The sequence below is a fragment of the Alexandromys fortis genome, unplaced genomic scaffold, assembly GCF_014885135.2.
Source record: "Alexandromys fortis isolate MF-2015 unplaced genomic scaffold, M_Fortis_MF-2015_v1.1 scaffold_17, whole genome shotgun sequence".
Lineage (NCBI taxonomy): Eukaryota > Metazoa > Chordata > Mammalia > Rodentia > Cricetidae > Alexandromys > Alexandromys fortis.
Genome location: NW_026067896.1, coordinates 8,794,741 through 8,821,820, shown reverse-complemented (window position 1 = coordinate 8,821,820; position 27,080 = coordinate 8,794,741). Strand labels below are relative to the sequence as shown.

General features: G+C 38.9%; 1 protein-coding gene across 1 annotated transcript; it reads left to right on the top strand.

The window, feature by feature from the left end:
* The first annotated feature begins 15,335 nt into the window (after positions 1-15,335).
* Positions 15,336-20,704, top strand: Kcnv1 (potassium voltage-gated channel modifier subfamily V member 1). The gene is made up of 3 exons (XM_050163463.1): positions 15,336-15,805; positions 16,622-17,151; positions 20,193-20,704. Exons 1-3 carry the CDS (start codon positions 15,336-15,338, stop codon positions 20,702-20,704), a joined length of 1,512 nt encoding a protein of 503 aa, XP_050019420.1.
* The last annotated feature ends 6,376 nt before the right edge of the window (positions 20,705-27,080 follow it).

Below are 27,080 nucleotides of genomic sequence, written 5' to 3'. Positions count from 1 at the left end.
AGGAAAAAAAAAAAGAATAAAACAAAGTGAAGACCTTCAAAAAAATAAAAAAAAAAAAAATATTTATTTTTTATTTTTATTATGTATACAATATTCTTTTTGGGTGTATGCCTGCAGGCCAGAAGAGGGCACCCAACCTCATTACAGATGGTTGTGAGCTACCATGCGGTTGCTGGGAATTGAACTCAGGACCTTTGGAAGAGTAGGCAATGCTCTTAACCGGAGAGCCATCTCTCCAGCCCTTTAAAGAGACTTTCTAGCAGCAATTTAGGGTATTTGAACCATAGTTATTTGTATGCTTTATGTATTGTTTTCATATCACAAACTGTATTAGGACCAAATTACATATGTGATGCATATAATTAAAATTTGTGACTTGGGGTTGGTATGCAAAAATGAAAAGTAAATTTTTAGTAAAAAAAAATTGAAAAAGAGAAAACAAAAATTACTTAATTAATTAATTAAAAATAAAACATTACATAACTTTTTGAAGCAACACCACTATCTTGGAACTGAGTGTTCAGATACATGATCGTAGGTGTCTATTTTTTATTGTAACCACAACATATGGTTGCAAGAATTGAGTGGGGTACACCACATAAAGTAGAAAAAAATAGAAAATAGCTTATGTCCATGGTTCTCACATGATAATAATTTTAATGTTACCCTAGAACAGTATGTGAACAGTAAAATCATTTATATTCTAAAGTGCATGTGTCAAATATATCTATGGATGGCGATTTTTCCTCTCATGGGAAATAAAGAACATTTCATAGTAAAGAGCCCTATGCCAGGAACATACCATGCTCAACACAAAACTAAGAAGTAGATGGCTATTTATTAATGGTCCACTGACATTAATCAGAAAAGACATGCCAAAATTCAACTCAACTAAAAGTAAAGGACTGTATTTGATGATCTAGCACAATCCCAGTAAGTATCTGGGTAACTGATTGACTAGGTCAAAGTGTTAAATTTAGAGCCCAGTAAGAAAGCTCAGTGGTTAAAAGCCCTTGCTACTCTTGCACAAAATGCTGGTTTGTTTCCCAGCACCAAAATGATTGGTCACAACTGTGTATAACTTCTATTTCAGGAATCTGATGCACTCTTCTGGCCTCCAAAGACTCGAGCATGCACATGACACACATAAACTCATGTAAGCCTAAACACATGCGCGCACATACACACACACACACACACACACACACACACACACACCACTTAACTGAATACATGTTTAAGGTGTTGAATAACTCTTCCACCAAACACAAATCGTTTTTTTTTTTCAGTATGTGAAAGCAATACTCTGCCTTGCACAGGATGTAGCCATCAAATTCTTTCCCTTAGATCTCAGGGAACCCTCAAGAGAAGAAGGCAGAATGAACTTAAGAGCCAGAGAGGATGGAGAATACAAAGAGAAGGCCCTAAAATCCAATGTCGTCAAAGTTCATATAAACTTACAGAGACAGAGGCAGCATGCACAGGGCCTGAATGACTCTGCCTCGGGTCCTCTACATACTTATTTTGGCTTCCAGCTTAGTGTTCTTATGGGATTCCTGACTGTGAATGAGTGGGTCTCTTAGTCTTGTGCCTTCTTTTAGAAGTTTTTCTTCTGTTTCTTTGGGTTTTTTTTCAATTGCAATGTGTTAAATTTGGTTATTTTTTATATTTTATGTTAGATTTTCTTATTATATTATATTTTACTTTATCTTATTTGTTTGTTTCCTTAAAAGAGACAGAAAGGGAGTTGATCCATCTGGAAAGAAAGATGGGTGGAAACTTGGAGGAGTAGAGAGAGGGAAAACCACAATCAGGGCATATTATATGAGGAAAAATATATTTTTCCATAAAAGGTTAAAAAAAAGACAAAGAAGATTAACCTCAGTATATTCTCCCTGGAAACAGGACGTATAAAACCTGTGTCTAGAACTCATAGGTATCATCCAAGCCAGTATTACCAGACAGAGATAATATGTCACATCTTTAAAAAAGTATTCTAGAAGGATACCCTGAAATCAGTCCTAATATCAATCCATCTACAAGAAGGCAACAGTATCAGCTCAAGTTTTAATTTATAGGAAACGTATAGAAACTTGAATAACACAAACATTTTTATTTATACATGAATGTATTTCTAATTTAGAGCTTGGGAACTTTTTATATTTTACAGTATCATGGTAAGATAATATATGTTTACACAACTAGTAAACATTTGTTAGATGTAAGTTATGTATTAAACCCTAAATTTGTCCCTGAGAATAAAGTGGTGTATAATAAGAAATGAGACCACTGTCCTGAGGCTGCACATGGCTCTACTGGAGACTGGTGAGTATAAAGAGCTGCAAGCCCACACTCCTCGCCCCACACTGATGCTAAGGAAGACATAGAAGACGGGCAACAGCAGTTGGAGATGCAGTCTGTGTACGCACAAATGAGATGTGGGAGAAGTCACTGGAAAGGGCGGAAGACTTGCCGGTCATGCAAAGACATTTAGATTTTATTCTGTATGCAGTTAAAGAGGGTTTGAAGACTTTTAGGTAGAAATGAGTGTTATATGATGCAAATTGCTTAAATGTCATGGTAGAGCCTAGAGAAACCAGAAGTAGAAACAAGGAGAAAGGAAATGTGTGGCGTACGGTCAGGTGTTGCATGCTACAGGGTAGACAGTAATGGTGTGGGATTCCCCTTTGTACGCTATGACTGTTAACTTAGGTAATGTTCTCTTCTTCTGTGGTCTTTGACGAAGTTGGAGAACAGAAAGTTATAGTTTTTCTTAGTTATGATAAAAGATGAAATAGGTGTAAATATTTTAACTATAATTCTTGCTTGGTACCTATTTTATTATATGTAGTTTTTCTATGTTAAAGCTAAAACCTTTCTTTTTATTTAGACAGAAAAGGAGAGCTAATGTGGGATTTCCTTCTGTATGCTGTGATTATGTTTTTTATCATTGGTTAATAAAGAAGCTGCTTTTGCCTAAGATAAAGGTGGATAAAACTAATCTGATAGCTGGAAGAAAGAAAGCAGAGTCAGAGAGATGCTATGTAGCCACTGGAGGAGACAGACTTAGTGGTGAGGCAGAAATGAATAGAAATGGGTTAATTTAAGATATAAAAGCTAACCAGAAAGACACCTAAGCTATTAACCAAGCAATAATTTAATTAATAGTTTCTGTGAAATAATTTCAAGTGTGGGCAGCCAGAAATGAAAAAGCAATCTCTGCCTACACAGTAATATAGGAGTTGTTGCTTCCATACGTATTAGTGAAAAGCTTCAAGTTGGAACAGGTGCTCCATGGTGAGTCACTGCCAACGTGGAGCTATGATTATTTTGCTGCAGTACAGTGGCTGATTACAGGTAAATCTGAGAAAGATAAGTTAGAGCCCCCTCTTCTACGATGAGGAGAGACAAAGATGAGAAGATGGGAAAATGTGGTAAAGCTGTTATAGCCTAAATAGAAAGGGATGTGGACCAATCATTGTCATCATTAGTTCAGGAATCCCTGCTACTAGCCAGTAAAATAGTCACATATCTTAGAAGAAATAGAATAATTTTGCCTTCATTATAACCTGGGAATTTTTAGAAAGGTCAAAGACTGCATAAAATTGACAAACTGGACATTTTGTGTCCAAACTGGACAAATTTCCCATGCATTATACAAAAAGGTTTAACTAACTCACTGCAGTAGATTTAGTTTTCCCAGCTGTACTAATAGAAAGGTTTACGCAAGCCTACAGATACAAATCTATAACCCCAGTTTGCTCTGGAAGCGGATCATAAACTCAAGGCCTCTCTGGACTGCAGTTAGTGTCATAGTTACTTTTCTACTGCTATGGTAAAACACCATGACCTAGACAACATATTTAAAGGAGTTTATCGGAGCTTAAATTTTATATGAGCTTGTGAAGATGTCACAGTATCCATTTGAAGCATGAAAGATAGAGGGAAGCTGGAATTAGACAACACTATTTACCCTCAAAGCTTACCCTCGGTGGCATCTAACAAGACCTCCTAAAATCCGCCAAACAGTGCCATCTACCAGGAAACTAGTGTTCAAATACCCAAGCCTATGGGGAACATTTCTCATTCAGAACACCACAGTAAGATCAAGGACAGTCTGGGAAAGCGGGAGATGCCTGGTCTCAAAGTAAAAGAGGGCCGAGTTTGTAACAGAGTCATACAATACTTTCCCAGTATGTTCAAATACTAGGCTTAATCCCAGAGTCCACAAAAACTATTTTTAAACATTTTTATTTTATGTGTATGAGTATCCTACCTGCACATAAGGCTGTGCACTGCATGAAGGCATTGTCCACGGAGGCAAGAGGGAATTGGATTCCCTGTAACTCCAGAAGGTTTCTAGTTGCCATTTGTGCTAGGAATCACACACGGGTTCTCTACAAGAGCAATATGTGTTCTCAACCTCTGAGTCATCTCTCCAACTCCCCACACCCCGGGCTCCACAATAAAGAACGAGTTTGTATGGTGAAGGAATTTAGAAGAAATCAGGGATGAACTAGGGATCTACTAATTACATTCCCCTGCATGAGTAAAATGTGTTCACTTTCACATGTTTATAGGCATCTAAGTCACAAGCAGTGCAAAAGACATGCAACTGAAACCTTACTAAAAAACATTGAAAATTCCCACACTTGCTTAATTCCTGACCAGATGTAAACACAGATGCTTACTCTTTCAGCTGTAAACCTACATATAACCCTGGGGTAGAATTCTCAAAGTGTGCTGTGCTATCCCTAGTCTTTGAAATATTTGTGACAGTTGTAAGTTTCAGTTGTTCCTACACATTGTTTTTTCCCTGTGCCTAGATGGTACTGATATAGCTCTCTTGATGCATTCTAAGTCTTGTTCATCTTACGCTAGGGTCAGGCCCCGAGACAGGAAAGGAGCATTGAGGCAAGGAAAACTTCTGACCACCAAGTTGATTGCACACAAATGACCCTGAATGGCTCAAGCCACCTTTATTTTTATACTTAAACAAAGTTATATTTCTTACCAGGGTTACATGAACAGTTTTATTATTGGCTTCTTTTTTTTTTACTTTAAGAAATACATCATGTTCTCCTCCTCCCTCCCCTTCTACCCTCAACATTCCCTTGCATTCTCCCTTACCCCTACCCCTACCCCTGCTTCCAATTATCTCAGGAGATCTTGTCTATTTCCCCTTCTCAGGGGTTCCATGTATGTCATTCTTAGAGTTCTTCTTGTTACCTAGCTTCCCTAGGGTCATAGGCTATAGGCTGGTTAACCTTTGTTTTGTATCTAATATCCACTTGTAAGTGAGTACATAGCATGTTTGTCTTTCTGGGTCTGGCTTACCTCACTTAGGATGGTTTCTTCTAGTTCCATACATTTGCCTGAAAATTTCAATAACCCATTGTTTTTAACTGCTGAGTAGTATTTCATTGTGTAAATGTATCACATTTTCTTTATCCATTCTTACGTAGAAGGGCATCTGGGTTGTTTCCAGGTTCCAGCTATTATGAATAATGCTGCTAAGAACACAATTGAGCAAATGTCCTTGTGGCATGAGTGTGCAGGATGGTTGATATGGGGAAAGAACAGAGAGGGAGAGCAAGAAAAGAGATATTTTGATTGAGAGAGCTATTATTGAGAGAGCATAAATCCTGGCATTAGGGAAATTTCCAGGAATCCCTAAGGATGACCTCAGCTAAGACCCAAAGCAATAGTGAAAAGGGTGCCTGAGCTGGCCTTTCTCTGTAATCAGATTGATGACTACCTTAATTGTCATCATAGAACCTTCATCCAGCGACTGATGGAAGCAGATGCAGAGATCCACAGCTAAGCACTAGTCCACGCTTCCAGACACCAGTCAAAGAGAGGGAGGAGCAATAATATAAGCAAAGAGGTCAAGTCAATAATGGGGATACCCACAGAAAGAGCTGACCTGAGTCAGTGGGATCATACTGATTCCAGACTGATCGCAGGGGAGCCTGCATAGGACCAAACTAGGCCCTCTGTGGCTACAAAGTTAAAAAGTAATAGACATGAGCACAGTGCTTTAAGGACAACAATATTCAAACCCAGACTACTAGTTCATGTCTGTGAGGCATATTTTTATACAGTTCCCTTTTCTACAAGAGGGTTTCATGTCTCAATCTCTCTGTAAAAGGCAGACTTTGACAGAGCACTCTTTTCCCATCTCACTATACCGTAACTTCTTCCGCCAGTATTGCTATATATGGCAAAGATGGATCTATCCATCCCATGTTTTCTATTGCATTATTCCCATCAGAATATACTAGATCCTTTTATTAATTCTATATGATTGGTGCCCAGGGAATTTACTCTCAACAATTGGCACTATGTGTATTCCTGAGGCTTTTTCCTTATTCTGTACATGCATGCCCTACCTTCCTTTCCGGAACTATTAGAGAGACATGGTTAATGTTCCAACTGTTGTTTTCTCATAGGTACCTATCTGTCTCTCCCAGGATTAGGAGTGGTAGTTAGGTAATTCTAGATAAGAGATTTGAAAAACATTAGCCCCATGTTGAATCTTAGGGAATATTTTAAAAGGAACAGAATTTCCAAGGAAAATTACATACAGCTGTTGCATGTGTGACCGACAAAGTAAAACGAAAAATCACACAACGAATTACCTGTATAATGAGAGAGAAGAGAGCCTGAAAGCTGCATGAACCATGGAACTACTAGTCCTTGACAAATTAGAGTCTACTTGCACAGGTGCCTTGCCCCATGGAACCCTAGTGGACAGGTAATCATATACTCATCTGAAATTAGGCTGCGTGGCTCCCAACAATCTTACAAAATTAACAATTTCCTAAATTAATTTCAAAATTACTATTTATTTGCACTCTTTAACAGATGGGTTGAAAGTCGCATTTTCATTGCTTATTCTTTGACAATATTTCGCAATATTTAGAAAAGGGACATTTATATAATTATTCTCTCCACTATACCCTCTCTAATGTTGCTTTCAATCATAACACACACAAACATACACCTATGCATACACACACACATGCACACACACTTACACAATCCCACCAGTGGCTTTCCTGGATTAATAAGTTTCCGTTTTTTCACAAACCATTTATTTTTACCCTAAACCGTTGTATAAGCTTTGTGAAACCATTTCCTAGGGGAAAAAAAGTCATTGTAATCACAAAGTAACAGCTTTCGATCACTGTGCTAGGTCTGTAAAAACTAGGGTATCCGCAGATAAATGCACATTCTTAAAAGGGTTCAAGAGGCCTTCTGTCTCACTCCTGAGCTATTTGTCACTGACAGATTTGGGGAGAAGGGGGTCCTTGCCTTCATGTCCATGATTTTTTATTTTAAGCCATAATAAAGCTGTCTGCTATTATAAAAATAAACCATCTTCAGCTGCTTACTAAAGAAGATAAATTTGATCAAACAAAGATGAGAACAGATATGACAAATTTGTAATGCGTTGACTTCCCCCTGGATTCCTACTCTTTTAGATTTCCGGGAAATCTGTTTGTGGGAGAACTGTGAGGCCATGTCTAAAACTGAGATGTCAATCAGATGCAATGGTGAGGGAGGCCATATGGCTCCTTGTGTTTCCCATGTTGGAAGAATGACAAATTATACATTCAGTTGCTACCATTACAATTTTCTCTACTGTGTAGAGAAAATATATACTGGAACAAATGAATTCACCCCAAATTTTTCTCTTTCATTCTTTCTTTCTTTCTTTCTTCCTTTCTTCCTTGTTTGCTTGATTTCTAAATCAATAAGATTAGTATATTAGTATGTGCTGATCATTGTTACTCATGCCTGAAACTCTAGCATTTGGGAGGCTGAAGCAGGAGGATTACTTTGAGCTGGAAATAAATTTGGACTAGAGTGTAAGATCTTGTCTCAAAAATGTACCAAAGGCTCTAGGAACATTTTGGAAAATGGAGTAGAAGGATTGTTAGGGCGAGTAGATCACAGAGTTTGCTCTGAGACTGCCTCCTAGTATTTTAAGAGGCTACATTCATGAAGTCTCAGGCCATGACTACTGCACATGAGGTAAGCAAGGACACTAATAAATAGGCCAACGTGGACAGGAGAAAGACCACAAGACGTCAACCAATCACAAAGAACTAAAGGCAACTAAGTAATGCTGCAATCAGAAAGAATATTCTTCTACAGGGAAGAGCACACCAACTGCTTATCTAATACCAAAAGGTCAACCATGAAAACATACATAGAAGGAACATTATACAAACAGAGAAGGTTATATTTAGAAATACACACACATAAATGAATATTTACATGCATGTAACAACAATTAATAAAAAGGGGACCATAAATTTGAAAGAGAGCAAGGAAGGTTTGGGAAGGTTTGATGGAGGAAAGGGGAAAGACTAGGTAAGAGATACAATTATAATTTCAAAAAAAATAAAGATAATTAAACCTTACCAACTCCATATTTCCATTCTTTGTTACAGTGAGAAGACACAAAAATGTGGAATACAGAGCTGAGTGTAAAAGGCACTGACTGAATATATAGAAAACTGTGACCATTCCATTTCTGTGCAATTTACTTAACAAAATTCTATGGGCTAAAAATAAGATAATGCTCTTAGATATTAAAATAAGTTATTCAAAATAGTGTCATATGCAGTTAACAAAAACATTTAGCCATATATTTCAGTATATGCACCTAAAAAGTTACTTGATATTTTATTTAATTATATCATGTTCAAATTCTGTGAAGATGTTATCTAAGAGAACACTAGACCACAACAAATACCCATTTTTAAAGAAGGAATTTCATGTCTCTTTATATATCTTCATGTATCTCTATTGATTCATATGTTTCTTCTGATTTCCTACTAGCTCTTGCACAAAGTAATGACAACGTGCTCTACTTAGTAGTCACTCTAAACATCACTGTATTGTCAATTTCTAGTGTTTATGTTGCATGTATCTATAGTACTGCATATAATGTGTGTGAAACATAAAATATATGGCACACAAAAATATATACATATATAGTGTTTATGACTCTAACATCAGGTTATAGAAATAAATTTCTAAGGATAATTGCCAGCCAATAAACCACTCAACTATGAGTAGCCTGCGGGGAAACAAAAGAAACACAGTATGAGAAAACCTTCATAATATAAGAGAGTGCAGATGTTTCTTATAATTCCTGGGTGAAATTTTAACTTTGCTGAGTTCCTTGATAATGAGATAAAATATTAGATTAAATAAGGAATAGATAGACTACATAAAATTTTACTATTAATATCAATAAACTACATACATTCAAGAGAAGTACAGTTCTTAATGGTTCTTGATCTTTCAACAGAGAAAGAGAATTCAAAAAAGCTGAGTAAAAGGCTTTTTCTAACATATTATTTTTATTGACTACTTAGGAATCTCCCATCATGCACTCTGATCACACTTCCCAGTCATCACAGGTCTGCCCCCACACTTATGAACATCCCTCCCCAAAAGAAAAGAAAATGCCTAATTTGTGTTGTCCATACACTTGCATTTACTTACAGGAGGATGACCTAACTCCTAGCAGACCTCTGAGCTTGATACCAGTCTGGTCTACAGAGCAAGTTTTGGCACAGGAGAGCTACACAGAGAAATCCTATTTCAAAAGGAGGAGGAGGGAAAATGGAAGAAAGAACAGGGGAAGGAAGAGGAGGATAAGCGAAAGGGAATTTTAAGATCTTAATTGGAATACTGAAGCTCAACGTTGGGTTCAATTAACAGCTCATGAGTATGAGGGGCACAGCACTTGTACTGCTTCTGCACCACAACTTCTAAATCTTGTTTATAAAAGTTTAATTTAGGGGTAATTACAGAAGTTAATCAGTGAAGAGTAAGTGCCTACTCGACACGTTCTGGATAATCCAGAAAAATTTGATGTATGTCTTCTGAAGATCATAGTGCCGTAAAGAAAATCATAAAATGGCCAATCAGGCTTTTCCATCTAGCCTGTTTAGAGGGGAAAAGTCCATTATTAAGCTGTGAAATTAACAGGCACTATTTTGGCCGTTATCTATAAGACATGGTCAATGTCTTACTTGTGTGGAGCATAAAAGTAAATATTTCCTTTTAAAATTGTTTGTAAAGAGATTCCCACTGATTCCTGCTTATTAAGGTGTCATTTTATAGCATGCCTTTTCAAATACTACAAGCTTTCAATTGAACAAACAAAGTCAAATCAATATCATCAGTCTATGCGACACATGGGAAATTATTTTAATGGTCTCTTTCTTTTATATCTGTAACATATACAATTATCTGTTCTGAAAGGTTCTGTGGTAAAATAGTGATGCAAGATGTCAAGTTCTTAGTGTGGTGCCTATCACATAGTAAATACTTACTGACATATAAAGGATAGATATTAGAAAAAAAACTCCTAAACTATTGAAAATGTGGGTACACAGGAGGTTTTAGAGAGAAGGGGAGGATAAAATAATACAATAATATTATGATTAGAAAAAATAAAAAAATGTATTTTAAAAACTTTCATAAAAACAAGAAGAAAAAAATGGAACTACAGGAAGCATTTTATCTCATTTAATTTGAAAACAGTAGCATAAAGTACACTCCCGGCTCCTGTTTAACAGACGAGGAAAACGAGGCAACTTGTTAAGGCTGTGCAGTCAATAGAAGACAGAACATGAACTGAACACATTAAGGTAGTAGCTATGCGTATCATGATAGCCTTGTCATCGCCACCATTGTCAGTGCATTCTGCTATCTCTGTAGCAGACGAGGCTATGAAAACGAGCTCCTGGGTACTTCCAAAGATAATTGCCTCCCCTTGGCAGGAATCCAGAACAAGCCCACATTAAGCTAAATTCTGCCTTAGAGTGGGCTGTCATACAGTTGGGAGGATTTATTCCAAGCACCTAGAAGGCACATGAAAGATGAATACATAGAAGTCAGCAGATTCTATTCCCTTTGAACACATCCCAGTGCTGAGGAGGAAGGGAGCAAAATCATCTCATCCATACGCCAAGGCATTCTTAAATATCCACGCAACTGACTCACCTGACCGTCAACCCACGAGAAAGCAACAGCAAAGTGATGCCCGCACCACATGAAATGCCGTCTCCTTTGTTAATGAATAATTAAATTTAAGAGAATTGTATGCAAACACATGAGCCTATATTGATGGGGGTAAGAATCAAAAAGTAGAATTTTCCTAAGTTAAATTCTTTTAAGCTGTTTATTCAAACTACTTCCTCATCAAATCACCTTATCTAATTATAAAAACTTATCTAATTATAAAAAAGATTTGGGATACAGGGTCTTAGCTGGGGCCATCCTAGTGGATTATAGGCAATAGTGGAGAGGGTGCTCAAACTGGCATTGCCCTGTATTCAGATTGATGATTGTCTTAAATATCACCATAGTACCTTCATCCAGCAACAGATGGAAACAGAGGCAGAGTCCTATATCGGAGTACTAGACTGAGCTCCCAAGGTTCATTTGAAGAGTAGAAGGAATGAGAATATGAGCAAAGAGGTCAAGACCATGAAGGGTTCATCAGCTGAAACAGTTTACCTGAGCTAATGGGAGCTCACCAACTCCAGCTGAACTGGGAAAAAACAAGCATAGGACCAAGCTAGTTAGTCCCTCTGAATGTGGTTGACAGCTGTATGGCTGAGATAGACTGAGGGGCCACTGGCAGTGACACTGGGATTTGTCTCTGCTGCATTTACTGGCTTTTGGGGATCCTATTCTCTTTGGATATATACCCTGCTCAGCCTAGATGTAGTGGGGAAGGCCATGAACTTTCTACAGGGCAAGGTGCCTTTCCCTCTCTTAGGATTGGAGGGGGTGGCATCAGAGGGTAGATGGAGGGAATGGGAGGAGGGGAAGGAGTAGGAATTTGGATTGATATTTTTTTAAAGAAAAAAATCTAACAAAAAAATGTTTGGGATATAAATTAATAGTGAATATATATTTTCTTAAATAAAACTTCAAAGATTTAAGGTCATGTCTGTGTGCTATCATTATTTTGAAACATTACTATCAAGAGTAATTTCACAGAAATATCATAGTCTATCCCCCAAAAAGGATTCCAGATAAACTGAGTAAAGAATAATATGAATAATATTATTTTTCAAAATCAAAAAAATGATTTTATTTTATGGTAGTATAAAACTTTCAACATTTATTAATTAATAAATTTTAACATTTATTTTCACAATTGTCACTAAAGAGACAATTTGAAGTATGTCATGATGACAACGCTAGTCTATATGAGCACTTTAAGAATTCAGATACATTTTAAGCAAAGGGCTTTACGCTTAAAAAGTCACAATTCATATGTGTGTATCGGTAGCATATATGTGATGTATATGCTTATGTGTGTTTGTTCATGTGCCTGCACAGACAAAAGACCAGAAAAGAGCTTGGGGTGTGTCCTGCTCTATCACCCTTCAGCTTATTATTCCCTTGAGAGAGATCTATTGAACCCAGATTTACACTGGAGTCCACTGAGCTCCAAAAACCATCTTCATTTCTTTGCCCCTGTATAGCACTGGAGTTGAAAACAGGCCACCACACGGGTTTTTATATGGGTTCTAGAAATTTAAACTCAGGTCCTTGTTGTTGCACAACAAAAGTTCTTATCCACAGAACCACAGCCTCATACTCCCAAAGATGGCTGTTGTTATTATTATAATTCCTTCCATAGAACACCACTCATCACAGCTGAGGGTCAGGGATCTGGCAGTGCCACCCAAAAGCCTTCTCCCCTTCCTTACCTAAAGTAATTCTGTAAAAATTTACCTGTTTCCTTACTACGATCTGTGAAGTTAGTGTAGACCTTAACTACTGACCATATGGCTTAACAGAGCTGTGAACCTTTTGCTCTCTCAGTACCTAACTCATCTATGATTGAGATGAATTTTATCCTCAGTATAAAAGGACCAACAACACAGTATCTAAACATAAATGATAATGCTTCCTGGGATAATCAGTCTGCGTATTTTCTGCTTGAAAGAGCTCTTTAGAGAGGTAAAAGTTAACCAAAGCGAGAGCTACTAATAGAACCATCACCTAGAAATACCAGCGTTAAAAGAATGTGTTCAATTTTGCTCACTGGTTAGCTGAAAGAGTCACAAAAAGGAATTCTACCCGTTTCCTTCCCAGCATCTGTTAAGCACTTAAAATAAGGCCCAGGACATCGTGAATGCTGGCTCTTCATTGGAAACATAAAGCAAAAAATCATCCAACTTCAATTTATATGAAAAGCAACAAAAAAAAACATCATCTCCACATTTAACTTCCAGAGGCAGCCCATTTAGGGCTATGCTTGAATATGTATTGAAACACTCAACCTCCCTGTCTCCATTTCTTCTTCAATTAATGAGTACATGGGTATCTCATTGTGTTGTTAGGACTAAACAAGATGTGGCCCTGGTAGAGAGTCTACAAAATGTCATGGTATAAAATAAGCTGCCAGTAAATGTTTAGTCTTCTTTATTAAAACTGGATGTCTTGCTGAGGCACTCAGGTCCACAAAATAAATAATAATGAAGAGAGAGAGAGAGAGAGAGAGAGAGAGAGAGAGAGAGAGAGAGAGAGAGAGAGAGAGAGACTGGTTCACATTCCCTAGCGAATACTGGAAAATACTGAGCATAACTGGTTGTTAGATATAATGATAAATCCTTATCCATGTTTGGGAAGTAGAATATAACTGTCCTAACCCTGCTTTACAGCCCTTCACCAGTTTGGAGACGTTGGAACATTTTATAGACACAGATGGTGAGGAATGAAAATCAAATACAACGATTCTTGAAGCATCCTCAGATAGGTGCAATATTCAGCGTCAGTGAGCACGCCTTTCCTCCCTGGGACTAGTCTCCCTCCTTCCTCACCTTCTATTCTTCTTTAAGGAACTGACCACCTCGGGGGTGCAGGTTCCAGCGGAGCCCTGCACAAGGGCAGGGGTGTAACTCTCAGCAGAATCCTGAGGCCAGGAGCCAGGATGCTGGTGCAGGCAGAGTGAAGCAGCAAATGCAAGCTATGATCTGAGCCCTGTGCAGCTTCCCTTCCTGGATGGTGAAGTCAGAATTCTCAAGTGTAGACGTAGACCAGAAGGACTAAAGAAGGTTACATTACCAGCTATACTGGCTGAACAACTCCCAGGTGTGCCAGAAGTTACAGGTGAGTCACTGTCCTTCCTTCCCTACTCTACCAGGCCCTGGGTCCAACAGGTTGGCGGGCGCGGGGGGGGGGGGGGACTGCTCTAAGGGGCCAGTAGGCACTCAGCTGATCTCACCTGCTCTCTTGAACTTGGCTTCTCCTTTAACCGTGGGGTCGCTGTTATTTAAACCCTCGCCTCAGCCCACGCTTGTTCTATTCCTTGTCTTTCTGCCTTCCTCCTTTTCCTTAAGTGAGAGCTCGCCTTTGTGTTGGAGAATGCGCCCAGAATGACTCTTCTGAGAAAACTTAAGAAGTGTGCAGTGTTCTCCGTGCTCAAGGGCACCCAGCAGACTGGAGCCCCTCAGTTCATAATGACCCACTGCCCACTGGAACTTCAACTAAAAAACAAAAATAATAACTAGCCTTTTTATTGAAGTAGGAGCTCAAAACCTAAGGGAGGAGGGAAGAACATCTAGCATGAAAGACAGATGGGAACCAGAGAGAAGTGGGAGGAAATCTTGAGTCGGGCACCCCAGACATGCCCCCCCCACGTGTTCACAGCTCTAGAGAACATCACAGAGTGAACCCCTTGCAATAGAAGAGGGACGTTATAAATCCTAGAGTTAGAACTCAGATCCTGCTGTCGCCACCAGTTTCACAACTTTTCGCCTGCAACTGGATAAAAGCGAGGGTCACCATCCCGCTTCCCAGGCACCTGACAGAGTCCTCCTCTCTGCTTCGGCCCTCCAGATCTTCGCGTCGCCCCCCTGCCAGCTCCTCCATCAGAATCGCCAGCTATACTATCCATACACAGTGTGGGGTCTCAATTACGAAGTTGAAAGAAGGCTGTGCCTGTATCTAGGAAGAGCCACCGCCACCGGGACATAGCTTGTGTCCTGGCTGTTTCCTTCCTGGACGACACCTGATTGCATGACCAAGGGCTCCCTCTGCGCGCGCGACCACTCTTGCTCTCCCAGCCTCCTCGCTCTACCGCGCACTCGCAGCTCCCTAGCGACACCAGCCATCAAGCTGGGGGGTGGAGAGAGTCGGGGTGCGCAAGTGGGAGGCCTCTCCCTCGGGAGCCTGGGAGATCCCTGTCGCCAGGAGGGGCCGTGCCACCGCCCTCGCGGGAATCCGAGCGTTGATCCAGAGCCTTCCCAACTTGGTGGTGCCCTCAGACTCAGGTGGTCGGGATGGATCTGTCACCCCGCAACCGGCCGCTGCTAGATTCCTCGTCGCTGGACAGCGGCTCGCTGACCTCGCTGGACTCCAGCGTATTCTGCAGCGAGGGCGAAGGGGAACCCTTGGCTCTGGGGGACTGCCTCACGGTCAACGTGGGCGGCAGCCGCTTCGTGCTCTCGCAGCAGGCTCTGTCCTGCTTCCCGCACACGCGGCTGGGCAAACTGGCCGTGGTGGTGGCCTCCTACCGCCGCCTAGGAGCCCTGGCTGCGGCTCCCAGCCCCCTGGAGCTTTGTGATGATGCCAACCCTGTGGACAACGAGTACTTCTTCGACCGGAGCTCACAGGCATTCCGCTATGTCCTGCACTATTACCGCACTGGTCGCCTGCACGTCATGGAGCAGCTGTGCGCTCTCTCCTTTCTTCAGGAGATCCAGTATTGGGGCATCGACGAACTCAGCATCGACTCCTGCTGCAGGGACAGGTACCCACAGGGCAGGGCGCGGCAGCTGGGTGGGAAGTCAGGAGTCGGGCTAAGAAGAAAGCACAGGCGAAGGCTTGAGGCTTTGTGTAAACTTGCCTACTCCAGAGCCTTGTCAATAGGTCTGTCTGCCTCTTGACTGGAGGCTAAGGGGTTTGCATAAGACTAAAAGTCAATCCTAAAGTCAACTTGTGCGTTGAACGTTAAAGGCAAAAACAGAAACAACAGCAAAGAAACTTCTTGTACCGTTTCTTCCAGAAATTAACATTCTGATTTCTTGTGAAAGCCCAGGCTAATCAGGCTTTAAGTAAGTATCTGGTAATTAATTTAGCTGAGTCAGAAAAAAAAAATGCTTCAAATGATACATAGGAATGAAAGATTTCGGTTTATTGCCATCAAATCAGAATTTATCTGTGAAAAACTTGCTTGAAGGACCTCCTCTGGCCTTTAAAGATATAGGCTCTGACAGTGACTTCCTGTTGACCTGTGACTATTATTACTCCTTCAGGGATATTTTTCTTTTATACACACAAATGTTCCAGTGGCAAACAGATGTTCTTGTCACCAAAAATTAAGTCACAAAAATTCATTAATCCAAAATTGGTTATGAATAAATCCTATTTGCATAAATTTCTACTAAGAAACTGTCATTTACAAAACGGGAAATCTGGCAGGGACCACCCTGGATAAAATATGAATATATATTTCTATATTTTTATCCCTGTGTAAGTGTGACCTCTCTGTCAAACTTAATTCTTTTGTCTTTCTATATGTGTTTTTTTTTTTTTAAATTAATCACAAAGTTGTCTTCCCTGAAAGATACTTCAGGAGAAAGGAGCTGAGTGAGACGCTTGACTTTAAGAAGGACACGGATGACCAGGAGAGCCAACATGAGAGTGAGCAGGACTTCTCACAAGGACCTTGTCCCACTGTCCGCCAAAAGCTCTGGGATATCCTGGAGAAACCTGGGTCTTCCACAGCAGCCAGGATCTTCGGAGTAATCTCCATCATTTTTGTGGCAGTGTCCATCGTCAACATGGCCCTGATGTCAGCTGAGCTAAGTTGGCTCAACCTCCAGCTGTTGGAGATCTTGGAATACGTGTGTATAAGCTGGTTCACCGGGGAATTCCTCCTGCGTTTCCTGTGTGTGAAGGACAGGTGCCGCTTCCTGAGGAAGGTGCCGAACATCATAGACCTCCTTGCGATCTTGCCCTTCTACATAACTCTTCTGGTAGAAAGTCTGAGTGGCAGCCACACCACACAGGAGCTGGAAAACGTGGGGCGTTTGGTCCAGGTTTTGAGGCTCCTCAGGGCTCTGCGCATGCTGAAACTGGGAAGGCATTCTACAGGTATTCATATTTCATTTCTCTTTGCTTCAGGCAGATCTCTGTGAGTTCGTGGCCAACTTGGTCTACAAAGTGAGTTACAGGACAGTCAAGACTGTTGTAATGAGAAAGCCCATCTTGAAACCCTCCCCCAAAATAGTCAAACAAACAAAAGAAATTATGTAAATGAGAACATCACCACCTTCCATTCTTATCCACCCCTCACTCTTAAAAAGTACTAGAAAGCAAAATCTTCAAGGTACACAGCTATCTCTCACAGACTTTCTGTCTACAAGGATTGTGGAACAATCTGGTCATCTTTTACCTTCAGTTTAATATAATACAATGCCATATAGATACATATATACATTAAGACATTCTTCTCAAAGGTCAAACATGAAGCATACATAAATGGCATACAAATAAATTATATACTATATATATATGCCATAAGTTATTTTGTTTTCTATTTCCAAAAAAAATAAATATATAGAATTTTGTTCTTGACTGGAGAGAAGAGACTTTCTTAGTCACTGCAGACAAGAGATGGCCAGGTTTTGATGGCCTTCCTCTAGTTTTTTATTAAAAAAAATAGGATTATTTGCTTTGGAAGAAAAAAATTAGTAACTAAATGCCTTACTTGGTATTTGAGAATTTTCTTAAACTTTGAAAAATCAAATGAGCATTCCCTAGAAAAAATACACCTCTCTCTCTCTTTCTTCTCACACCACACACACACACACACACACACACACACACACACACACACATTAACTTGCCCTTGAAAATTACAACCAATGCCAATGGAAATTAAATTAAATTTAGAGCAATTAAAGAGAATTCTTTATGATCTGAAATTAATGGTGCTCAGTAGTTGGTTTTGTGACTACTGAATATTGTTGGGTTATTACAGGCATAATTTTAAAGAAAACAGAATATTCCCATGAGTTTGTTCAAATGTAAATTCTCAACCCCACCTGTCCTAAGGTAAAATTTTAGTATATGTACTACTTTCTGGATCTTGCACTTTAATGTGTATGCAATTAGTTTTGAGCTACATAATTTGGAAGTCATATGTATTTTTGAGAAAGATTGGGCAGTATGCATAATAATATAATACAAATGTATGTACACACAAACAAGTGTATTTACAAAGGATGCTGCCATCAATGTCCACAAATACACCTCTGCATGACCGCAGTAAGGGTCATGGTAGCTACGCCTGCCTATTAATGTAGGAAGAAATTAACCTGCAATTTCTTTTTCTACCTCTCTGTAATTAAGACTCACCCTACAAAATTCTAGTCATGTGTTTTCCTAGCTAGCCTTACACACCAGGGATCTGATGATGGGGTTTCCAAGAACTTTTACAAGTAACATTCTTTGTTTCCTGACACAGATAATGGGATGCTTTCTTTGAGTATTTATAAACTCTTCCCGGGATTCAATTTATAAAACACTGAGAGCTACGTTTTTCCCAAAAGAAAGAAAAAGCGAAATAATAATAGTAATTTCAACAGTGTCACCTCCTCAAAAGTTTTCTCAGTTCTAAAGCAAGTATAAAGGTATTAGCAAAACCTTAATTTATTTAAAGTGTACGATGAATGCGTGAATACTTTATAGCTTTATGTCAAGGAGAGCATTTAGAAAATATGGCCACAAATATCATAAGTTCTTACATATTTGAAACATTCATTGGGAGGTGTTGTATAATAATGGTTAGAATCCCTGACAGTCTTGGTATAAATGCAGGGTTTGTAGCTTTGTTCGAGGTACACCAGCCCTGTTAATGTCAAACTCCATATCTGCCAAATGACACAACAGGGACAAAAGCTGTCACGTGGTACTTTTGAGGGGTAACTAAATTTAGTTATATGGATGATATTTTACCTTTAAGTGTAATCAGTTGTTCTAAACACTGTACGTATGTCAAATAATTTCTTAACTGTCATTCCATATCAACGCATTAGAGACAATTTTCTAATGAGGTATTACAAGGTGACTCTGGAGGTTTTTTTTTTTTTTTGAAGTTAAACTCGCAAGTTTATGTACATTGTTCTTTAAAACTAGGTGATGATGGGGCTGGAGAGATGGCTCAGCGGTTAAGAGAACTGTCTGCTCTCCCAAAGGTCCTGAGTTCAATTCCCGGCAACCACATGGTGGCTCACAACCATATGTAATGAGGTCTGGTGCCCTCTTCTGGCCTGCAGGCACACACACTGACAGAATATTGTATACATAATAAATAAATAAATAAATAAATATTAAAAAAGTAGGTGATGATAAGAATAAAATATCTCAAAATTTGAAGAGAAAACTTCAAAACTTTGGCAATGAAAGAATATGTTGCTCAGTTGTATCTTCTTACAGGAAACCAGTGCTATCCTATGGTTAAAGGAGATAAGGACCGGAATTTAATAAGTATTCTGGGAACTCTAGAATCTTCCTGTACACTGGTAAGAGTGTGTTCTGGGTATACATTTGACGGCTGTGTTGTCACCAGTGTACTCCTGCTTTTCCACTTCATTGCCATGGAATCTACCCCTCCTTTCTATGGAGCATCTCATTCCACTAATCTTTACCATGAGTAAGAAAAAAAAAGGAAAAAATGTATTAGAACAACATCAAAATGATGATAAAAAAAAGACGTACTGAAATGATACATTGGAAAGCAGCTTTGATTATAGGAGCGCTCCACATACATACCTGCCAAAAACTTTGATTCCATCAAATGACAAACTGCTATAAGACACCTCTCTCTATATTTCAGATTCATTTTTTACATGAAAAAAATAAAAGCATAAACAGCATAAACTCAATAATTACCAAGTGAATTCATGAATGTAGCTACATTTCTCTTTATCCTTCAAACCTGGCCCCACCATCAAGACTATAAGCTTCCCGAATACAGAGGTCATAATGACGTCTTCATTGTATCTCCAGAACATTGCTCAGCATATTAGTTATGCAGAACATGTTTGTGGGTGGATTGCAAGAAGGGAGAGGGGAAGGAGAGAAGGAAAGCAGAAGGATGCTCGAGCCTGACAGCTGCTCTTCTCTTGCAGGATTGCGCTCACTTGGGATGACAATCACCCAGTGCTATGAAGAAGTTGGCCTACTGCTCCTGTTTCTATCTGTAGGAATTTCTATATTTTCTACCATAGAATACTTTGCAGAGCAAAGCATTCCTGACACAACCTTCACAAGTGTTCCTTGTGCATGGTGGTGGGCCACAACATCAATGACTACAGTAGGATATGGGGACATTAGGCCAGACACCACCACAGGCAAAATCGTGGCCTTCATGTGTATCCTGTCAGGAATCCTTGTCTTGGCCTTGCCTATTGCCATTATTAATGATCGCTTCTCTGCTTGCTACTTCACCTTGAAACTCAAGGAAGCAGCCGTGAGACAGCGTGAAGCTCTCAAGAAGCTTACCAAGAACATTGCCACTGACTCCTATATCAGTGTTAACTTGAGAGATGTCTATGCCCGGAGCATCATGGAGATGCTTCGATTAAAGGGCAGGGAAAGAGCAAGTACTAGAAGCAGTGGTGGAGATGATTTTTGGTTTTAAGTTTACTTGCAAAATCGGTGTACATTTGACTGGATTGATGAAGCCACTATGGATATCTGTATATTGATGATGAGTTTCTTGAACACTTCTCATCTTCTTTCTGGTGTATTGATTTCCTAGAATATTTAACGTCTCCTATAGCAACCACTGATTATTTTGACGTACTTCTCTTCACCATAGCTAACTGATACAGTCAAAATTACTTGGGAAAAGAAATACATATCTAAATTTTCAGATATTAGTTGATATAATGTCATACACCTAACTTTAAAGATTCATGTATCATTGTTTTAGATTTCCACAGCTTTGGGTATTTTTTTAATCAAAGTTTACCTGTTCATCCCAGAGGGAAAAAAAAATAAGTGAACATTTAAAACCACACCAAACATCTTTTGGCTATTTAGAAATAGTCTCCAAATGAATTACTTTTTCTCTATATAAATTAAAGCTGTTGGGTACAATGATAAGCTTTGCAAGCAAACATGCAAACCTGGCGACCATAGCGACTGCTTCATCTTCCATCAAGTGCAAATCACCGGGGCCCTCGCAGACAGAGCTCTGCCCTTCGTCATTCCAGTTGCAAGGGACCTCAAACTGCTGAGTGCAGGGGGTGAGGCTTCAAGTGCCGAGACAGCGTCACCATCGCAACTGAGTGCGAGCTGTGAAGGAGACAGCAGCACAGTTCTTTGTGAAACTTCAGACGGTGTGTAAAATGTCTCATCGTGGATGAATTATTTAAGTCATGCCTTCAAATTCATGAAGTCATGAATATGTAGAAGTGGTTAAGATCCTAAATTTATTCATTGAAAAGATTAGATAGTCTTTTTATAAGTGAAAATGTGTTGAACGGCATCATTAGATGAACTCGAAGATCTTTTTATTGGTTAAAATTTTATTGGTGGAAGGCTTTCTGATTGTTGAGGTAAATCACAAATGTTCAGACTTTGCAGGCACTTTGACAGTATTTGTGGTAATGATACAATGCCGAAATGTTGTGGCATATACTTAAAGCCAAAAGTTTTAAAGTTAAGAAATAACCCCGGTTCTAATATAAAAGTGAGCAATTTTTACAAAAGCCTAGCAAAGGATTTCCTTATTGCCTACTTTCTTGATGTAAGCAATAAAGTTCCTAAAGAAAATAAAATTGGTTCTGGGTCAGAAATCTTACTCTTTGATTTATAAAACAAATCTACATGCAATGCATATGTGTACAGAATAACTACAGTGTCAAACCTTCATAGGGGATAGAATTGGGGGAAAACAGATGATAGCTTGCTGAAGTAAATGGTAGTGAGCATTGAAGAATCTTTTGCTTTAATCCTGGGGTGATAATGCAAGCCCATAATCCCAGCACAGAGGAGAAACATAAGCTTGGGGCCAGCTTTTAAACGTATAAAATATTAATACCACAGACGCAAGGCAATACTTCCTGTTTTCTGGTGTGGATGCTTAAATTCTGGACAAATTTTCATTTCTATAGCAAATTTCATTAAGTTATATCCTAAGGTACTTTAATTTACTTGGCTTGTGTGTACTTCTACTAAAGATTATAAGAAAATTGCAAAAAGTGAATAATTTTAAAATAAATTTGCATTTATTTTAAAGACAGGTTATTACTATATAGCCCAGCTCGCCTGGACCTTACAATGCAGACCAAACCATATGCAGACTCTGAAACCTCTGCCTCCCTCTGCTTCCAAAGTGCTGGGTTTAAATTTGTGCACTCCCACATCCAGCAATAGTTATCTTACAAAAAGACGTGGAGTCTAGAGCAAGTCTGGGCACCCCTGGCTATTGCACAAATCTGTTCATTGTCTGAATGGGTAGGAGACGTCAGACACAGAGAACAAATTTACTCTGGGCTTTCTAGAAATGTCTCCAGCAAGAATTGTTCCTGGAGTATAATCTGTAGTTTCCCTCAAATATCCCAATTATATAATTACTGTTTTGTAGTCTTTTAATTTATTTTACTTTTTAAAATTTAGAATAATTTTTTTCATCTAATATATTTTGCTTATGGCTTTCCCTCTTCCAACTTCTTTGAGAGCCTCCCTACCTCCCTCACATCCAAATCCATACCATGTCTGCTCTCCCTTATAAAACAAATGGGCATCTAAAGAATAATAATTTAAAAATAAGATTTTAAAAGACAAGCAGGAGTAGGATAAAACAACCAAAAGAAGAAATGAGTTGAAAAACAAAACGAAACCACAGGAAGCACATATAGATGCACACACACACACACACACACACACACACACACTTACACACAGAGGAATCCCATAAAAACACAAAACAGAACCCACAATATATACACAAAGTATCTGTAAGGTTACAAAAAAATGCCTTGACAAGACATTATGAGACAAAGAACCTTGAAAGATATCACTGAGTTTGTTTCTTGGTTTTATATCTACTACAGAGCATTGGGTTTGTAGCTGCAGTGAGACTCCAATGGAAAGAACTCATTTTTTGTTTATGAGTGATTATGAGTTGGTGATGACTTCTAGGTTAGGGTTGGGACTGATATTAAATTTGCCCCTTGCTCTGGGACTCCATCTATGCAGACCCAGGCAGGCTGTGGGTCTGCTGTCACAGTCTCTGTGAGGTCCTATGTGCATCAGTCCTATAATACCGAAAAAGTTGAGGTCCCTCCATGCCCTCTATCTGCGTCTTTTTCCACATGGTTCTCTGAGCCCTGCGGGGAGGAATTTGATGGAGATATTCCATTTAGGACTGAGTGTTCGTTTTTAAGGTCTCTCACACTCTGCACCTTTTCTGGCTGTGGACCTCTGTATTTGTTCCAAACTATTGCAAAAGGAAGCTTTTCTAATAATAACTGAACAAGACAGTGATCTATGAATATAGCAACATATCATTGGGAGTCTTTTTGTTCTACATTCCTTAAGCAGAAAGGCAGTATTTAGTGTTCCTCTTAGGTCTCCGATTTGTTGAGTCTCATGTTGACCATTCAAGCAGTGTTGGGGTTGGGTTCTATCTCATAAAGTAGGCTTAAATCAAATCAGATATGGTTGCTCACTCTCATAAGCTTTTTGTCACTATTGCATTCGCATATCTTGAAGGCAGATCACCATTGTAAATGAAAGGGTTTGTAGCTAGGTTGATCTTTTCCTTTGGTAGTGCACAGAGTAACTTCCAGTAGCATAGACACTAGTACATAGTGGTAAAGCCTCTAGGTAGGAACCAGTTTGACTTTTCTGTGTTTAGAGAATTGCGTAGTTGTCTTCAGCAATATAGCCTTACTGTCAGTTTGTGGAGTGCAGCCAATAACTTTGGCAATAGCCTGGGTTATTGGAGGCTCCCATGGGGTCCCTTCGGCCAACATCTAAATTGGATATAATCCATTCCTGCCTTCATTTACCAATGAAAGATGTCTAGTTGGGGCTCTGTTGTAGAATACCATTTTAAGAATACCATATTACATTTGTTTATGCTGTGGAACATATGTTTTAACTATTCAAAGATGTGTTGCATTCTTTTCTGTTGCATTTGTTTACATCTGTGAAGATGTGATTATTTGCCTATCCAAAACACCTGATTGTCTAATAAAGAGCTGATCAGCCAATAGCAGGCAGGAGAAAAGATAGGCAGGACAAGAAGACAGAGAGAATAAATAGAAGAAGAAATCTGGGATGAAAAGAGGAAGGAACAACAGAGATCAAGGACTGAAAAAAGCAGTGACCAGTCACCCAGCTAGCCATGAACTAAGAGCGAAAGTAGGATTACAGAAGTAAGAAAAGGAAAAACCCAGAGGCAAAAATAGACGTAATAATTTAAATTAAGAAAAGTTGGCTAGAAACACGCCAAGATTAAGCCAGGCATTCGTAAGTAAGAATAAGTCTCTCTGTGTGTGATTTATTTGGGGAGCTGGGTGGCAGGTCCCCCAAAAGAGTAAAAAAACAACCAACAGCAGGGCTTCCTCCCTTCCCTCACTTGGTCCTCCAATTCCTGCCCCACCCAATCCATCCATAACTCTCTATTCAATTTCCCCTTCCTATCAGAGACAACCCTTCCCCCAGTACCTTACTTTATACCTATTTACCAATTCAACAAATATTTACCTCAAATCCTATGAGTACTGATCATTAGACATCATTTGCTAATCAAGAAGAAATCCTGTTCTCTTGTATTTAATATCCTTTCCAATAACATGTGGCAAAGCCAAATGACAAAAGGGTGACTTTGGGAGACAGAACCTTACCCACATCCACAGAGGCACCAAATAGCAAAGTCAGAGAAACAATAACCAATCTATTTGACTCTGAAAAAAAATCATATTGCAGATTTTACCCATATAGTCACTCTGCCTTAAGAGAAGCATTTGAAGATGTGAGATTGCATTTACAAAAGATAAGTTGTGGGAAAACTTGTAGTTTTTATAGCACAACCACAAACTGTCTTTAGAATAATCGAAAGTTGAAATTTTACTATGAAAATTATATGTATATGTTCACACATACATCAACTTTAATGAAAACAGAGCATCTTAAAATATTCTCTACAAATATGATTTATTAACTATGTAAATTTTGTTAAGATATAGACATTTCTAAAATTATTTAAGTTTGAAATACTTTATACTACAATTGCTTAGGTGAATTTGCTGGTTTAAAAAGTGCTAACATACTTATTCAGTAAATATACATATAAGCAAACCTGATTAGTTTACAGATAAACCAAATGAGAACTCTGCCTACTTTATGTGCATGATTATGGAAACATTAGGCATTCTTCAAAAATTTATGAATGGCTACTGTAAAGCAATATTGAATTTATTTAGAAATCTAAAATAAAGAAATAAAGTATTGTCTTTCTCTAAGCTATTTAGAGAACACAAATTAAAATCATTTCAAAGACCAGTGAGATAGCTCAGCAAATAAAGATATCTGCTGCCCAGACCCATCCTAAGCTGAAGACTCTAGGAGCCTGATGACATAAAGAAAGAACTGAAACCTGACTGCTTTTTTGGACTGGAAAGGGAGGAGGAGGGGGAGGAAAATGGGAGGAGGTGGAAATTTTTAAGTAAAAATAAATAAATAATAAAAATAAAGAGGACTATAAAGATAAAAATACAGACAGGAATGTGGACATATAAAGTAATAGAAATTCTTTTTAAAAAAAAAAAGAAAAAAAAGAACTAACTCCCAAAGGCTGTGTTCTTATATGCATCAGCACTTCTGTGTCATTCTTGTTCACACACACACACACACACACACACACACTAATAAAATGCAACAAAAATTTTAAATGCACACAGTTAAATATTTAAGTATTTTTAAAAAGCAAGTGTACTCCCTATCAGGAGTCATGTCATATTCCTCTTTTGTTGTTTCTCTTATATATGTACATATAAATATGCAAGGATCGTTTGCTTATCATTTTAATGTATAGGAGTAACATACAGAATGTAGAAGTCACAAGGAGTTCAATACTGTCAAAATCTTTGTTCTGCAAAAGTGTTGTTTTCATTATAATCCTTTGACCACCTCTTACAGAAAGTATGAGTATGCTGACTCAAGCTGTCTAAACAGAACATTACCTTTAAGTACATTTATTTTATTAACATGAAAAGCCTTGTCCTGTGAAAAATCAAGCATTAATTTCATCTTATCAGTCCTTCTGTTTCAGTCCAAGAACTGGATGACGAATGCTGTGTTCCAATGCCTCCCTTAATGGCATCCACTTACAAATTATCCGAACCCTCTTCAGGATTACATATGCAAGAAAAACTTAGAAGGAGAACTTTATGAATTAGCCCCACAGGCAATTGTTTACATGGACCATACTGAGAGTGATGGAGTAGTCTGGATACTGACACTTCCCTTGCCCTAACACCACTTTACAGTCAGATCTTTATTCTCTCCCTCACCTCCACTGACCCTCGATCAGGGTCGCCCCATCTCAACTAAATCTATTTCAAAGCCTTGGTTTTTTTTTTTTTCTATGTCATGGCTATAGAAGGTGATGGTGCTGCTTCCCACTCCTCTTGACGTTCATGTAACCAATCCCACGAATTCTTAGGCTTGTGAGCCATCAAACTGCAATTCACCTCTTGAGCCCATTCATTCTCAATGTAACTGGAACCTGCTAACCCTCCCTTTGATTCTTCCTTCACTCATAAAATTGAATCATCAAAGAGACAGTCTAGAAAAACCAGCACCCACATTTATCCGCCCACCTCCATCTGTTGTTTCTTCTTTCTTCTTTTCTATTACAAGAGTCAACCTGACTATCACACTTTTCTCTCCAGATCCAAGGATTGCCTCAGGACCTTTCCTTTTCCGCAGCAGGTCATCACTTTTCTCTTCTCCCATGGACATCCCTCGTCAGCATAAACATAAGTTTTAATCTTCCC

Bases quoted from the DNA above. Each gene is read 5' to 3' on its own strand.
- Kcnv1 (XM_050163463.1), top strand. From the start codon at position 15,336: ATGGATCTGTCACCCCGCAACCGGCCGCTGCTAGATTCCTCGTCGCTG. The intron at 15,806-16,621 runs GTACCCACAGGG...CTTCCCTGAAAG, and splicing joins GACTCCTGCTGCAGGGACAG to ATACTTCAGGAGAAAGGAGC. The intron at 17,152-20,192 runs GTATTCATATTT...CTTCTCTTGCAG, and splicing joins ACTGGGAAGGCATTCTACAG to GATTGCGCTCACTTGGGATG.